At 45.4% G+C, this 15646-nt stretch overlaps 1 protein-coding gene across 1 annotated transcript in view; it reads right to left on the bottom strand.

The window, feature by feature from the left end:
* The window catches only part of LOC111852268 (NALCN channel auxiliary factor 1-like), a 51754-nt gene that overhangs the window by 5628 nt on the left and 30480 nt on the right, over window positions 1-15646 (bottom strand). The window contains exon 2 of the mRNA XM_023828002.2: window positions 675-846. Coding sequence (XP_023683770.2) covers window positions 675-846 — 172 coding nt within the window. The remainder of the gene's footprint in view (window positions 1-674; window positions 847-15646) is intronic.

Raw genomic sequence — 15646 nt, 5'->3', positions numbered from 1 at the left:
TTCGGTACGTTCACTGCCATATCGTGCATCTCTGATTGTTCGTAAACAATATAAAGACAATATGCGATGCAAAACAAAAATAAAGAAAGAAATCTATTGTTATAGCGATTGACAGGAAAGGAGTGATCCCACAATCTCGATTTTGAGTCAAAAAATTGATTCATGTTTTACCTAGAATTGTGCAGCCCTACATGCTGGGTGCAATAGTATATTTTGTAATTATAGGTGAGTAATGATGGTCGTGTACAATGTAAAAAGTCATTATTGGGCTCCTAAATGTAGCAAAGTTAAAGTTGCAACAACTTAAAATACTCAAGAAAAATACAAATCCAGAAAAAAACACTTTAGGACAGTAACGAAGTTTCTATACGTAGTTACTTTACACCTCAGTATAAAGGCAGAGCTTTAACTGTACGCATGCAAAGGGGGAGGGGGGGGGTGCATTATCTGTGCACATATGGAGAGGGCTGTGCTTTACCTGTACATAAACAGAAATGGAGGCGGGGCTTTACCTGTACATAAACAGAAATGGAGGCGGGGCTTTACCTGTACATAAACAGAAATGGAGGCGGGGCTTTACCTGTACATAAACAGAAATGGAGGCGGGGCTTTAACTGTACATAAACAGAAATGGAGGCGGGGCTTTAACTGTACATATACGGGGGGGGCTTTACCTGTACATATAAAACTGGGGCTCCCTCCATGAATGAGATCGTCATTGTCTGGCAATATGAACGGGCACCTCTTCTGCACCTCCAAACAGTATTGCTTGCATGGGAGCTTGTTGCTGCAATGCATCTGCGTCGTCTGGAAGTACTGGGAACACAGCCAGGGTTTGTAGGCAGTCTGTAAGAGACAAGACAGAGTGGGATGCTGTCACCTTCCATCCGCACGCCCTCTCCCAGTTATCAGCACAGAAATATACAGAGCAGCGAATGATTAACAGGGACATTAACTAATCAATCTAGACACATTAAAACCGCAAACAGGCTTTCCGTGCCACAGAGTCACATGATGCAGTCTTTGCTGTTTGGTGCAATATTCCGGAGTCATTCCCTGCAATACATAAATGGTTCAGAAAGGTGGATGCTGGCTGGCTGGATGGATGGATGGATGGATGGATGAGAATGTTAATGTGTGGTCCATCATAGTGGACACTGAGCTTCGACGCAGACTGCTCCTGTAACTTAACAAGTAGAACACTGTGGCAACAATACAAAGGTCATGGGTTTGAATTTGAAGGCCCACACATAACCCTTTCCCTCTACTCCAAGTCTCTTTCAATAAAAGCAGAAGATAAAATAAATCCATACTGCAGCAAGTGCTCCCCACAAGGTATGCAGATGATGTCGTTCACACTCTCATGTGATGTCATATGTTCGCTATTCAAGTTTTATGAAGGAGCGTAAGACATTTTCATGTTTACTTACATTAACTAGGCCAGGAGGGTAAAACTGGGGCATTGTAAGCACACTGTACTCTTAGCCAAAGGCTTGCTGGTTCAGATCCCTGGTGTAACACTGCAGCTGTACCTCTGGGCTGCCAAAATGCTTAGGTAACTCTGTAACTCAGCGTTTAGGTGGAGCCGTGCACAGTGTGGGCCGTCTTTGATGCGTCGTCTAATAATAATGTAACGGACATTCCCTGTTTTTATCTCCCGAGCCACAACTAGCTGGCTCTGAAACATTAATTAGCTTATTCTCTTCCTGTGACTTCCATTTCATAGCACTGATACAATTATACGTCTAATGAATAATTTGTCAGTCTGAGACGGCCGCCTCGAGTCAGCCTCTTGTGTGACTGTAAAGCACACCGCCATCGATCATGTCAATTTCCTCCGGAACTTTAAATATTTATGCAACATTAGCCAAAGTGGGGTCTGTGGAAAAGTCTGAGCCCTGCCGCCCCGCAAGGCGTTCTCCCTGTCAGCCTGCTTCCAATCCCGGTTCCTGGCTTTCGTAGATGCAGAACCATACGGTGAATCCATAATGAGGTCCACTCACAGGAAGTCATAGGACCAAAGTCTGGAAATAAGCCAATATACTGTTCTGAAAACCGCCACATCCACTAGATTGCTGTTTACATCTCTGGATGTAAAAATAAAAGCAGTAAGGCTTTATATAAGCCTTCCTTTCTACAGAGAAAGCCTGAAAGCTTCTGTTCCCATTCTATGGTAAGGGCCTTTGTCTGTATGGGCCTGTGTCCTGAGTTCTGCTCCCAGGTTGAGTCACTTCATGCAATCATAACAGAAAAGAGGGCAGTCACGTGTTAACTGGAACGAATCACGCTTACGACTGGACAGACACGGCACGCTTCGGCTGAAAGAGCAGATTTCGGCGGACGTCACAGTCCTGTAAAGTCAGGCGTGCGTTACCGTGGCTGTCAATCGTGAGATAAGATTTCCGAAAAACCGCTCGCTCATTTACGCGTCAGCGACCAGGCCCCATGGCACACGCCAGCCGAGTTACCGCGGTATTCATGCTTGAGGTCCACCCAGCAGTGATTTCGACGCGTTCGGGTAAACAATATAGACGATTCTGGTGTCCCTGCGGGTGGGTTTTTTAATGCAGAGAAGCGGCCCTATGAAAGCAGGAGCTGTCAGTCTGTGAATGTCAGGACTTTCAAACCGTGACCCTGTGGAGCGCCACTTCCATGAAGCAGCGTTATCTGTTTTATGTGTATCTGATGGATGTATCTGTTGTGGGATATGAGGACAATGTCATGTGACCACCTTGAAGGCCATACAAGATAAATGTCAAAAGTCAGGCTCGCCCGCAGCAGAACAGCAACCCTCTCCATGCAGTTTAACCCAATCAGTTCAATTATTTTAATTTCCTGTTTTAATTGTTTTTCCTCTTTGTCTTCTCAAAAGACAGAAATCCGGTCTTCTAACCTGAATAAAAATTGGAATGTTTCTGGAAAATCTCATTCTTCATCGGAGCGGTGAACTGATATGTTGAAGTAGCAGTCTACTATGCCTTGTGGCAGTCTTGGCCTTTACAGTGAACTTAAACAATCACCTAAAACGTATCTCTCTGATGTTTTTTGCCAAGTGTGTGGTGTCGGTGATTCAGCTGAAGGACCAGTATATTTACCGGAGAAAGTGGACATATCTGAGATTAATGAGGGGGTGTTTTCACATGGATATCAGCAGTACTTTACACCTCGGCGCTCACTGAACCTCCCCCCACGGCTTCGGCGTGTGGAATTAAGCACCGTGACATCCCAGTCCCGGTGTGGCATCCCTGCACCCTCCCACCAATCATCACACGGGCTTCTCACCCGCGGTTGCCGTGAGAACACCGTTTTTTTAATGATGTTGACACTTTCATGAGAGGCACGGGCATGTTCTAGCCAGGGGCGTAAGCGGTGCTGGAGTTTAGCCCCCCCACCCCCCACCCTTGTCCGCAGCCATCTCCAATCAAGCCCTCTTATCACCGTTTTCCAGCAGACAAGCATAACTACATTAGCCTCAGCGGTATCAATGCTAATGATGTCAGTCCAAATGCTCCCTAAACAGCAAACAGCCCATTCTATCTGGGGGAGGCTGGGTCTCGATTTACCCCTTACAGCAAACAGCCCATTCTATCTGGGGGAGGCTGGGTCTCCATTTACCCCTTACAGCAAACAGCCCATTCTATCTGGGGGAGGCTGGGTCTCCATTTACCCCTTACAGCAAACAGCCCATTCTATCTGGGGGAGGCTGGGTCTCCATTTACCCCTTACAGCAAACAGCCCATTCTATATGGGGGAGGCTGGGTCTCCATTTACCCCTTACAGCAAACAGCCCATTCTATCTGGGGGAGGCTGGGTCTCCATTTACCCCTTACAGCAAACAGCCCATTCTATCTGGGGGAGACTGGGTCTCCATTTACCCCTTACAGCAAACAGCCCATTCTATCTGGGGGAGGCTGGGTCTCGATTTACCCCTTACAGCAAACAGCCCATTCTATCTGGGGGAGGCTGGGTCTCGATTTACCCCTTACAGCAAACAGCCCATTCTATCTGGGGGAGACTGGGTCTCGATTTACCCCTTACAGCAAACAGCCCATTCTATCTGGGGGAGGCTGGGTCTCGATTTACCCCTTACAGCAAACAGCCCATTCTATCTGGGGGAGGCTGGGTCTCGATTTACCCCTTACAGCAAACAGCCCATTCTATCTGGGGGAGGCTGGGTCTCGATTTATCCCTTACAGCAAACAGCCCATTCTATCTGGGGGAGACTGGGTCTCGATTTACCCCTTACAGCAAACAGCCCATTCTATCTGGGGGAGACTGGGTCTCGATTTATCCCTTACAGCAAACAGCCCATTCTATCTGGGGGAGACTGGGTCTCGATTTACCCCTTACAGCAAACAGCCCATTCTATCTGGGGGAGGCTGGGTCTCGATTTATCCCTTACAGAAAACGGCCGGCGCAACATCTTATGGTGAACATGACTCTGCAGACCCTGAAAAAAGACTGGTCACCTTCATATAAACATCAACATAATGTTTCTGAACACAGCGGGGGCATTTGCAGACATGCAGGGTTCAGCCCCGAGACCAGGGTGGAGCTGCCACGAGGAAATTTAGCGAGTGGTGGGGGCTCAGTGATTTATGTTTCTGACATCAAACTATTTCACATGATACATTTACTGTTTTTTTTTTTTTAATAGACTAAACATGCTTGGGTCTGTCTATTCCATTTAAAATGCATTAGCTGCATATCCATTGCAGCTCTGAAGTGCTTTATGATGAAAAAAACCACACTGCACATATAGTGATTAAAACATGACTAAAACAGTTTTGCTATGACTACATGAGGCTTTTCCACATACATAAGGCATTAAACAGATCATACACTCAACACAGGTGTAGAGAGTAATAGGGCCATTATCGTTATGGGCAAATAGGTCACAGCCATTGCAGGAATGTGGCTGGATCCCGCGACGGGTGAGTATCTGTCCAGGGTCCCGGTGGAATCGTGCTGATCTCCACCCTCAGGGAGTAACTGGAGGTCCTGCAGCTGAGGCGAAATCTGGGCCTGTACTCTGTTATTTATGAAGAGTATTTAAAGATGCCCTCTCTGTTTCCTGTACATTAGCCACAGCTCGATGTGCTCTCTTTACCGAACGCAGAGCCAGAAGACACAGGGGTTCGAGTTATAATCGAGCGGTCATACCCGCGAACGGACATACTGTTAACGAGCTGTGCTGATATTAGCAGGAGAACTTTCAGAAGTCATTCGCCAAAAAAACTAAACACAAACACTTTTTAAAGCATTGGGTAAAATTATATATTATATAATAGTCAGTGCTTATTTGGGCAAGCATGGATGTACTAATGGTTTATTTATTGGCATGCATAAGCATATACTGAAATATATTTATTACTTATATATTTATACATATTGGAAATCTGTATAGCCACAAAATGTTGGTTGTTAATGCACATCTATAAAGAACAACTTCAAAGACAGTCTGTTCAGCTGTGAGAGGCAGAAATGACCTTCATCTGAAAGCGTAATATGAAGTGTGAGAAAGCCCGACTGCATGTAGAGAGACAGACCGCCAGCCTGCCGAACCAGCACAACACAATCAGTGCCACAAAAGCATTACCACTGACACGTTCAAGCTGCACACAAGAACTGCTGGGCACATTCATGCATGCTGTTTATAAAAGTGGCCACACGGGGCAGCGTCCATAACTCGCTCCCAGCCCCTCTGCGTGTTACTGGTTATAGTAAGCAGGATGTTGCCATTGGTACTGCAGGCTATGGACATGAAGGTACTGCTCTTTTGATGTCTTTGTTTGTTTTTTTGAATACACGCCCTTTTGTATTTCCATGCAAACCTCTAATTAGACTAATAGCACCATAATTGAGGGTAGACCTCCCTCTCCTGTGTCGCAGTCTTTAATGGCTCCTTGCACCTTGGTCAACCCTCACTTTGATGTTCAAGCTCGACCCTCTCCATAGCCGCCTCCCACTGTTCAGAACATGAACCCAGGACCTCAAACACTCTGCAATTACAGTCAGAAATCATCTCCATTCTGGAACCCACTACCGATCCCACACAATGGTCCACAGTTCAGAGAGACACAGCAGGAGAATGACTTACAACCTCTCCTGTGAAAATTGCTGTTCTTCTTTGAGAGACCATCTAGATCAGGGGTGGGCAGTCATATCCGCAAAGGGCCGGTGTGTGTGCAGGTTTTTGGGGTAAGCTTTAGGTCAGCTGCTCAAACCCAGGTGTGAGGACTCTTCAGCCAATCAGTCCTCTAATTAGTAATGTAATGAGGGCGTTGCAGCAAAAACCCACATAAACACCGGCCCATTCTGGATAAGATTGTCCACCCCTGGTCTAGATCCATGCATTTTCAAGCATCACATTAAATTAAAACATACCTGAATGCAGTAATTATGTTTAGGACTTCTAATATGAAAGGCATGTTTCCATCAACATGTCTTTAATAAAATATAAAACGATTTCAACAAGTGTACTTTAAGACTTTGAACACGACATTATGTGTAGTAGAAGGTGCTGAAATGAAAGTCGAGTTGACTAGAACAACAGCAGATGTAATGTATTAAATCCCACAGTTGTTGTGGCATTTTGCTCATGCCATAAATTGTTTGTGGCTGCAGGAGGGTCGGTGAGTCAGGCATCATCTACCAAACACCTCACTGCCCTTCTCTGAGAGGAATCTGCAGCCCACGGGTCACCAACTGATGAGTAATGTGACAGGGACCACATAGGGCACCTTCCCCCTGCTCTGTGGATGTTCTGCCCTCAACCTCTCTATGAGCTCTGATTGGCCAAAAAAATATAAGTTTTTGGAGGCAAAACCCATTGAAACGGAGTCCGTCACACATCAACATTTAATCTAGTCTGCCTACTTGAATTGTGTTAATTTATTCATTCATATTAATGAAGTATAATGATGTTGAATGAGGTTTTTATGTAGCACTCACACAACTGTTTATCGATCACCCACTGCTCGATCGCCATCGACAGGTCGATTTTCAGGACATTCATAGTCAATCGTGATACCATCACGCCCACCCACGTCAGAAAAATACTACCAAGGGGTGACCCATATCAAAAAAATGTATTGACGGGAGTCTCCCCTCCCCGATATATACCAGTGTGACTTGGTAGCCCTCCAGATTAAGCTCTCAAGCGCATAAGTAGCTCACTGTAAAAAAAGAAAAGGTTGAAGACCACTGTTATAAGGATTTCTGACTGACTGGCTTGAAGCAGATCTGTGCAAATATTGAGCTCAGCTGCGTTTGCTTATAAATGTACTTATAAAGGCAGGTTCACCTGCATCCCACCGTCTGTGTAAAAACCAACTGATCTGAGTCAATAAAAGAATCGTGTTTGGGGATTACGGTAAGTCTGTGGGCTTTGAGCACAATGCAGCGACACCTGGGTAGTCTTAGTGATGGGGGGGGTGGGTCGCCCCGTGCGGCGTGGAGGTCCGAGGAAGCGGACCAGGCGAAGGTGGACATCGCTGATGGTGTGGCAGCCCTGCATCTCCAGCGTGGTGAAGGTTGCTGCGGCAGTCTGCTGGTCTACAGCGCAGACGGGTCTCTCAAACACACATGATCGATATCTCCCTGGGAATGCATCCAGTAATGGATGGTAATCTCCTGTTGAGGCGTTTCCCCCCTTTTGCGATTCCTCAAATTGATTGGTCTTTTGGGTTCCATCTGCAGTGCCCGTCAACAGAGGACTGAGATGGGAACAAATCTGATTATGGACAAACTCTGACTTTGAGAAGAATCACAGGTTTAATTCTGCTCGTTTTCACAGAGCACAAACCAGCCAAAGTCACTTTAGATCACTGCCCTATTCTGTTGTCAAACTTCTGTTCTTGCACTGCGAGGATGCATTAAGCGCTTGGGGGTGTGGGGTGGTTTGGGGGTGGGGCTGCTTTCTGTGGAGCTGCTGTCGGAGGGGAAGGTCAACCTGGTGACCCCGATGTCCTGAGTGGTTCTCCACATGCTTCAGGGAATGGATGACATGTCACCCTGGGGGAAGACATCCACCACAGCAAAGAGATGTTTGTGTGTTTCAGCTACAAATAGTCAACATGATGTTTTTGTTGGGTTGAGGACAGTGACTAAATGGGCTAATAGAATAATGAGTGTGTGTGTGGGGGGTGATCATTATAATTTATTATTTAAATGTGTCTGTAAATATAATTCTTCAGACAGTTCTAATAAAGGATATAGACTATCACCTGGGATGTGACCCCACAACCCCCGGGTCGGCACAAACCGGATAGACCTGCGACCGTGTCAGTCAAGCCAACCTCATTAAGTACTACATCTGCCCATAATGAGACATTATTAGCTGTAAATTTTACACCGAGAATTTAAACCTAATTAAAGCAGTCCTGCCAGCTATTAGCAGGAGAAGGGGGACAGATCGTAGCCTGTACATCAACACCACAGCTTAGCATGTGGCTTCATTACATTTTCTGGTTAAGTTCAGCTGCAGCTAAATGCAAACTTTTATAACAAGCCTTTAATGCACGTTTGTCGAAGATCAGAACCCTGATTAATAAAATATGATTAAGAGCGATATTCAAAGGATCAGGGCTGGGTTGTGTTGGCTGACACTGTGGTGGATGCACACACTTTATGGCTGCACAATGCTTCCTTTCAGCCTGAATGGTGCTACCAGGTAAAACGGAGTCTTTCTGTTGCTCTGCTATGAATATTATGCAAATGAGGGTCGCAGCTGTGCTTCGGGGTTGGCTGTCGATCCTGGGTACAGATTGTTCCCCTCCCTAAGGTCACACTTGCCGCCAGAGCTTGGATCTGCCGGGAAACTCACTAGAGAGGCCCTGACTGTGAGGGCGGATTTTCTGAACGTTACAAACGACGTGGACCTAGGCCACAAATGCGATGACAAAATACACGTGAGACACCCGTGACAGATACAATAGCCGCGAATAACATACGACACCGAGTCATTTCCCGGATACAGAGCTCCAGGATGCCGACGGATGGCACAGGTGGAGAATAAGACCAGGAAATGCCTTTTGGAAAATGTCGGAGAGCTCATCACAGCCGGATCTATAATCAAGAGAATCTGCTTAATAGCAGCTGACTTGATTCAAGGGCCTAAATCCGTTAGAAGGACAAAATTAGTGTCACAGTTGTCCTGCGTAGGAATGAAATTTGATTTACAATCACTTACAGTGAGAGCCATTCACAAGGACAAAGCTATAATTAAATAGTTTATCTGTTTGGGTATGAATCATACACTGCTGTCAAAGAACAAGAGACTGCATTGCCTTTTGAAAAGAATCAGCTACAGTAAACGATTGTTATCATTGTCACCTGGGTGTAGCAGAAACAGCCGGGCACAAAACGCACAGCAAAAGTATAAGGCAGAAGTCCAGAAAATGGGGTGTGTTTCATTAAGATGTAATTAAAATAACAGCACTGTGGATTAAACCTCACTATTAAAAAAAAGAGACTCAGACAGGCCTAGAGAGCTGAACCGCTACGGCAGAACTCTGAGGAAACTCAAAAGGAAACCAATGAGAGAAAGTACAGTACAGAATTTGTTCTTTTTAGAGAAGAGTTTACCTCAGAAAGTCAACCCCTACTGCAACCTGATGAAGCGTGAAGGACAAATTGCTAACTTCATTGATAACAAACAGCTTTTATATGTAGCTAACATATCTCATTCACTCTGGTGACAGTATCCTCAAACGCCACTTTTTTGCTTCTTGTCATGACAAAAGAATACAGAGTTAATTAACAGAAAGGACTTCAGCAACCTTGGCAAAAAGGAAAGATGGGAGCGATCACGATAACGCTGAACTGGAGACCCAGTACAGCACCAAAGTGACCTGTGTTTTAACCTCTATAACGACTACTTCAGCAGCTCACAAAAAAACAAGTCTTGAATCTATTTGCTCTCCCTGGACTAAATGGAATTCATTGAGAAGTGCCAATGATTGCAGGCTCCCTGTTGAGTCTGGTAAGCGTCACTGGAAGCCGAATGTCGGGAGTATCTGAGGTAAAACATTTCTGATCAGCTATGTGCCTCAGCCTTCTGCCTCATGCGACACAAGACAAAAAGCAGTTTTCCTCTGAACCGGTGGCAATGTGCTGTTCCTGCCAAGTCTTTAAGTTTAAAGAAAAAACTATGGCTTGCCAAGCTTAATTATCAGGTGAACTACTGCCTGCAAAGGGGTATTAATAACATAGTTCCTTCAGCACTTCATCACCTTCTGGTGATACGTCCCTGGTCCTTAGGGCCATCCCACCCTAGACAAGGTCTCCTCTAGATGGTACTCAGCTTCTCCTGGTCCTGCCAGCTTGCTAGTGTCTTGTGCATGTGGTGTACTGGAGTATTTAAGGCGGTGAGTGAAGAATGAGGTAATTACAAGGCTCTCAGATGAGGACAGGTCAATTCTCCTGCCTGATACTGCAACGCTGTATGGGATTTATCCCAGAGGCGTGGTCCCCATGTTGATGGACAGCGCCAGCGCCGCCCGCTGTTCCCACCTCCTGCCACCATGACTGATTGTCCTGCAGATGAGCGACTGTTAATTAAGCGTGTGTCTGGTGTCCCAGCAGTGCCCTGTCTCAGATGGCACACGGCCGCTCGATCTTCTCCACTGAGCTTGACAGGATTTGACACAGAACCCAAATAAATATCCCATTGCCTGATGGGCACTCGCTTGGTCCCCGGATAACCCTGCAGACCATGACTGGGAGATATCCCAAAACCTTTATTACCATCAAAACCAGCAGCAGGCAGTCATTCAACTGGAAAACTGTTAATATTCCCAGCCACATGGGGAAGCCCATTCCACTGCCATTTCACACCATTGCAGGTAGACAGCACTATGAGGAAAAGCTACTAGATCCTGCCAGAACTAAGGCATGTCCACAAATTAAGAGTATGATAATATTTAGGCCAAACATGCTACTCTGTTCAATGTTTAGTCTGAAATTTCCTTTTATGTTGAAGCAGAGTAATGAAATCTCTGGGTTAAAGCCTTGGTCATTTGTCTATTCTCAAACTGATTCCTCATCTATCTTCTGCCTCAGCTTCAATTATCTCCGGTCTACCCAGTCTTCTGATTATCACAGTGGCCCCTGACATCTTCTGCCCTGTCGTTCTTTCCAAAGCTTCTTGGTTGTATTCTGTTGGTGAGACCACCTCATTTGTCCAGAATGGTGTGTCTCTTGTAGCTAAGATCTGGTGCTATGGTGGAAAACTCCTGGCTGCACATAGGGCTGGGTACCAAACGTCGGTAGTTTTGAGGTACTGACCGAAATTCAGCATTTATTAACGGTATAACGTGACATCGTGTTTTATTCTGTGGAAAGTGAAAGATTGATCTGCTGGCCGGATTTATCTATTAATTATAAACATGTCACAGGTCATATAACTAAAATTAGGGTCTGAAGTCTCATCCACTGACCGTGGATACATACATTTCAACCAGCTCACATGCCACACCTTACGTTTCTCACACTGTGAAGGGATAACAACCACCAAGGTGTTCCATCATAGAGAGTTAATGGACGATGCGCAGGTATACAGAGCTGAGTTTTCCGACAAGACCATAGCTGTCCCGAGTTATATAGCATTAATAGACATATACCAGAAAATCAGAAAATAGCATTTGTTGCATGTGATCCCGCTGCAAGCACATTATTACAAGTATTGTTTAGGAACCGGTATCGAAATCAAGGTATCTTTCTGGTACTGGTATCGAAAAATTTTAAGCGATGCCTAACCCAACCAGCACTTGTGTCTAGAGGACCTACTTTGTCAAGAGTGTTAAGAGGCATCCATTGCCACAGCCATATCTGCGGTTACAAGACTAAGTCAAGGACATCAAGTCAATTCGGTAAACTGCTGCTGTGTGCTTCCAACAGCTACAGCACAAGCGGTGAAGCCAAACCTGAAGGAAAATCAAAAGTAATGATGCATTTCATGCCCGCCCTCCAGTCTACAGTGGGAAGGGCACAGCTGTATATATCCTCTAGGAAGCCAGCGGAATGCCACAGGGCCAGATTGCAGACCACATTCCCTGCTCGTGGGAGGGGCTTGGGGGGCGGTTACAAGCTGAGCAATGATGTTTCTTCATGCTGCTCTCAAGCGGTCATTCCACGCTGAGCCAGGTTATAAAACATCCTTTTTAACTGCCGTTGTGCACGCTTCCGCCATCGAGTTTGCTCGAGTGTTGACTTTCCAAGTCTGCATGGTTGCCACGCTCCTGACCTTCAGCCGGCCCGTCACCTGTGTAAGTGACACAGTTAAGTCAAGAAACCCTGGGCAGCAGGCCGGCCCATATTTCAAAGAAAACTACTCCGCCTAACAAAAGGATAATCCTAGCTGGCAGGATCGCACGTCGGTCACTCATCGCGACGCCCAAACACCCACATCTTTTGCCCTCCACCTTCCTGCTACGACTTTTACTCCCGTTTGATGCAGAATTCTGGCAAAGGTTCGAGGGAACAAAAGGCACGGCACTACTTGTCCTCCTCCCTCCATCTGCCCGCAGAGGCTCGGCTCGTTCCCCTTGTCCCAGCCCACATCATTTGTTTGCTCGACCCTTGACAGCTCGCACAGGGTGAGCTGACCTGCAGCTGAATGTGGCGGCTGCATGCAGTCCCACTCTCACAACCTTACCAGCACAAAGTGTCCCCCAAAGAGCTGCCTCCTGCCTTAAGCTCCTCCCTGGAGAGTCTCATTTTGCACTCCATGTCCTTCTGGTATTATACTGAACTGACCACAACTAATTGGCCACCGTTCACAGACACTACATGTTATGTAAGTGGTTTAGCTAGCAGGCTACTTGGGTCTTGTGCTGCACGTGTACTGCTGATTTTTATGGGTTTTCTGGTCATCTTTAGTTCATTTTGCAGAGAATTAAAGCTCGGCTGCTCTTTGTTTTCCAGTGAGGTGTTTCACACATCCTGGACCATCTGTTCACATGTGCTGGTCACTGCTTGTTCCACACTCATGGTAAATTTTAGGATAAACTTTATATGTTTATATTTAATAAACTTTAACTAAAGTTTTCCGTTCAGTTTCTTCCAAGCCAACTGAACGAACATTGAAACATTAGTGGTTCATCATGAAGTTCTGAATTTTGCAACTTTTGTGACTAGGAGATCTCTCGTGAAACCATGTCTGAAAGAATATTTTCTGCTTTCAATGCAAGAAAATTTAAGCATGTGGAATGAACAGGCGAAGAATGTTCAAAGTGTGTACACTCACAGTAACCCCCAAAACCACTGGCTGGCCAAAAGTTAGTATTTTTACAACTAAATACTAGTTGAGAACCTACTTCAGGCCTGGACTGGATTATAAGTAAATTGCCATTTTATTTTTTCAGAAATAATGTAAGTGGATATACTCTGAACAAGGCCACAAGATCGATTTATACAAGGTTTACAGAGACAAAGTCTATTTTTCTCTTATATACAGCACTATTTTAGCTATTGTGACTTGCCAAGAAATTGATTTTTTTTAATCTATTTCAGTCCAGTTGAGTTTACATAAATCCTGCAATTTTAATGACACTTTCAACTCTCGAGGCTAATGCTTTAAAACTGCGGTTTAAGGCTTTCTGTAAACTGTAACATTTAAATATTCAATAGATAGAAATGGCTCAGTTGTCTACTTAGAAATATGGAAATGGATTTTTGAATCTGAAACAAGCTTGATCTGGCACAAAAGAGGTGGAGTTGTATGTCCTGAGGATCCAAAGCACACATGATATTTCATGCTGTGTGATTTCTGCACAGCAAGAGGACACAGTGACACCCACACGTGTGGCATGCTGTCAGTGAAAACTGGCGCACACTGCATTGCCCAGGTGTGCTGTCAGTGAACACTGGTGCACACTGCATTGCCCAGGTGCTGCCACGGCGACGGACAGGTGTGTGTGCAGAACTCTGGCAGCGTTGTCAACAGAGAGAGCCGGATCTCCTGAGCCCAGCTTTACCTCTCCGCAGAGCGACCCACCGCCACATCATCGGCCACCTCTGTTTATCACTCTACTAATGCTGCTGTGAAACATACACCTCTAACCGGCACCCTGTGCTCTCTGAGGGGAAGTGGTGGCCGTCGTCCGACACCAACAGCAAATGTCCAACCAGAACAGTAAGAACAGTAATAGCAGCAGTTCAAATGACCAATAGGATGAAGCTTCACTACAGCCTTCACTTATTTAACACTGGATTCGGCTAAAGGTGCAACTCAGGAATTCCATTTGAATCCCTTTAGTAAAGTAATTCTGTTTGTTGCTTCAAACGGAGACATGGGGCATGCTCTACGGGACTGGGTAATCTGCAGTGGTTGGGGGGTTCTTTACTGGAAATAAGGTCCTGGCCACACAGCAGACTAATAATAACAAAAGGTAAAATGACATTCCAGTGGAAACACCACATACCAGTTTATGTATAATGTTAGGAACAAGTAGCAGGTGAAACATCACCCAGTCATCTAAACTTTCATTCCCAAGACTTTGGTAGGGAATACCATCCACTCCACACTGGACAGAGAAATAAGACCAGGAAACCAAATCAGAAGCTGAAACTCAAACAGAAATCTGACAGATTAGGAAAGTCTCAGAGACTAAGACTTAGGAGCAACGAGACAAAGCCCTGAGCTCAGAAGCTGGTATTATATGCTTTCAGTAGAGGTTGTTGACTGGTAGCTCTTCTAGGTGAGGTTATAGGTCACTGGGGGCATCCACAACGTACTGGACATGGGCGGCTCATTGGGGAACCTACCAGGATGTAGTTCTGATATACTAACATCAACACGGGCCCAGAAATTGACAGGTGCATTAACTAACCCAAAAGGCATGACCATGTACTCATAGATCCGTAGGTTGGATGCACAGCTTACAAACATTCCAAAATAAAGAAGATGTAAATCTACAAACCCCTGTGACCCAACTTTGTATATGTTGGAAGATGGTTAGATGGATGAACATTACAAATTTTAACACCAAAACAAAGTATTTCACATTTCAATTTATGACAAGAAATGGTATTTGTGTAATGCTCTGGATTCATAATAAGCTACCTCTGGCAAAGCCCGGCTTACCGTCTCAACCCTGCCCGTCCCATTCGCCAGACACCCCGTCACTCATTTGCATGTTAATGGAGGAGCATGACGGATGACTTCCTATTTCCACACCACCACCTGCATCAGGGACCCTCACTTGTACCAGGAAAAAGTTGGTTGGAAGTCCTGAAAATCAACCCCCCCCCCACCCCCAACTCACTTTCTCAGCAGGCACAGCTTTGGTGAGGCATTAAAAGCTTGTGAAAAAGCCTTTTTTTGTTTGACACATTGCATTTTAACTTTGCGGACCTGTACAACATAATGGGATTTGACTGAATCGTAAACAGGATGATCTGTCGAACCAGGGCCTGCTGTGGGAGTGTACTATTCAGATCGAGCAGCACTGAAGGAAAGTATCAGCTGTAGAGGAAATCTTAGATTAAGCCGTAAGATGAGATAAATCTCAGATTAAATTTCCAGCCCTCGACTGACAGCTGCTTCTTCTTTTCTCGGCTGCTCTTGTGGCTAAGGAAGCGATCGATGAGACTCGCATGAGGGATAACCTTGGGCACCTTCAACAGGAGCTTTCTGTTCCTG

This window comes from Paramormyrops kingsleyae, chromosome 1 (assembly GCF_048594095.1).
Source record: "Paramormyrops kingsleyae isolate MSU_618 chromosome 1, PKINGS_0.4, whole genome shotgun sequence".
NCBI lineage: Eukaryota > Metazoa > Chordata > Actinopteri > Osteoglossiformes > Mormyridae > Paramormyrops > Paramormyrops kingsleyae.
This window is presented reverse-complemented; position numbering and strand designations above follow the sequence as displayed.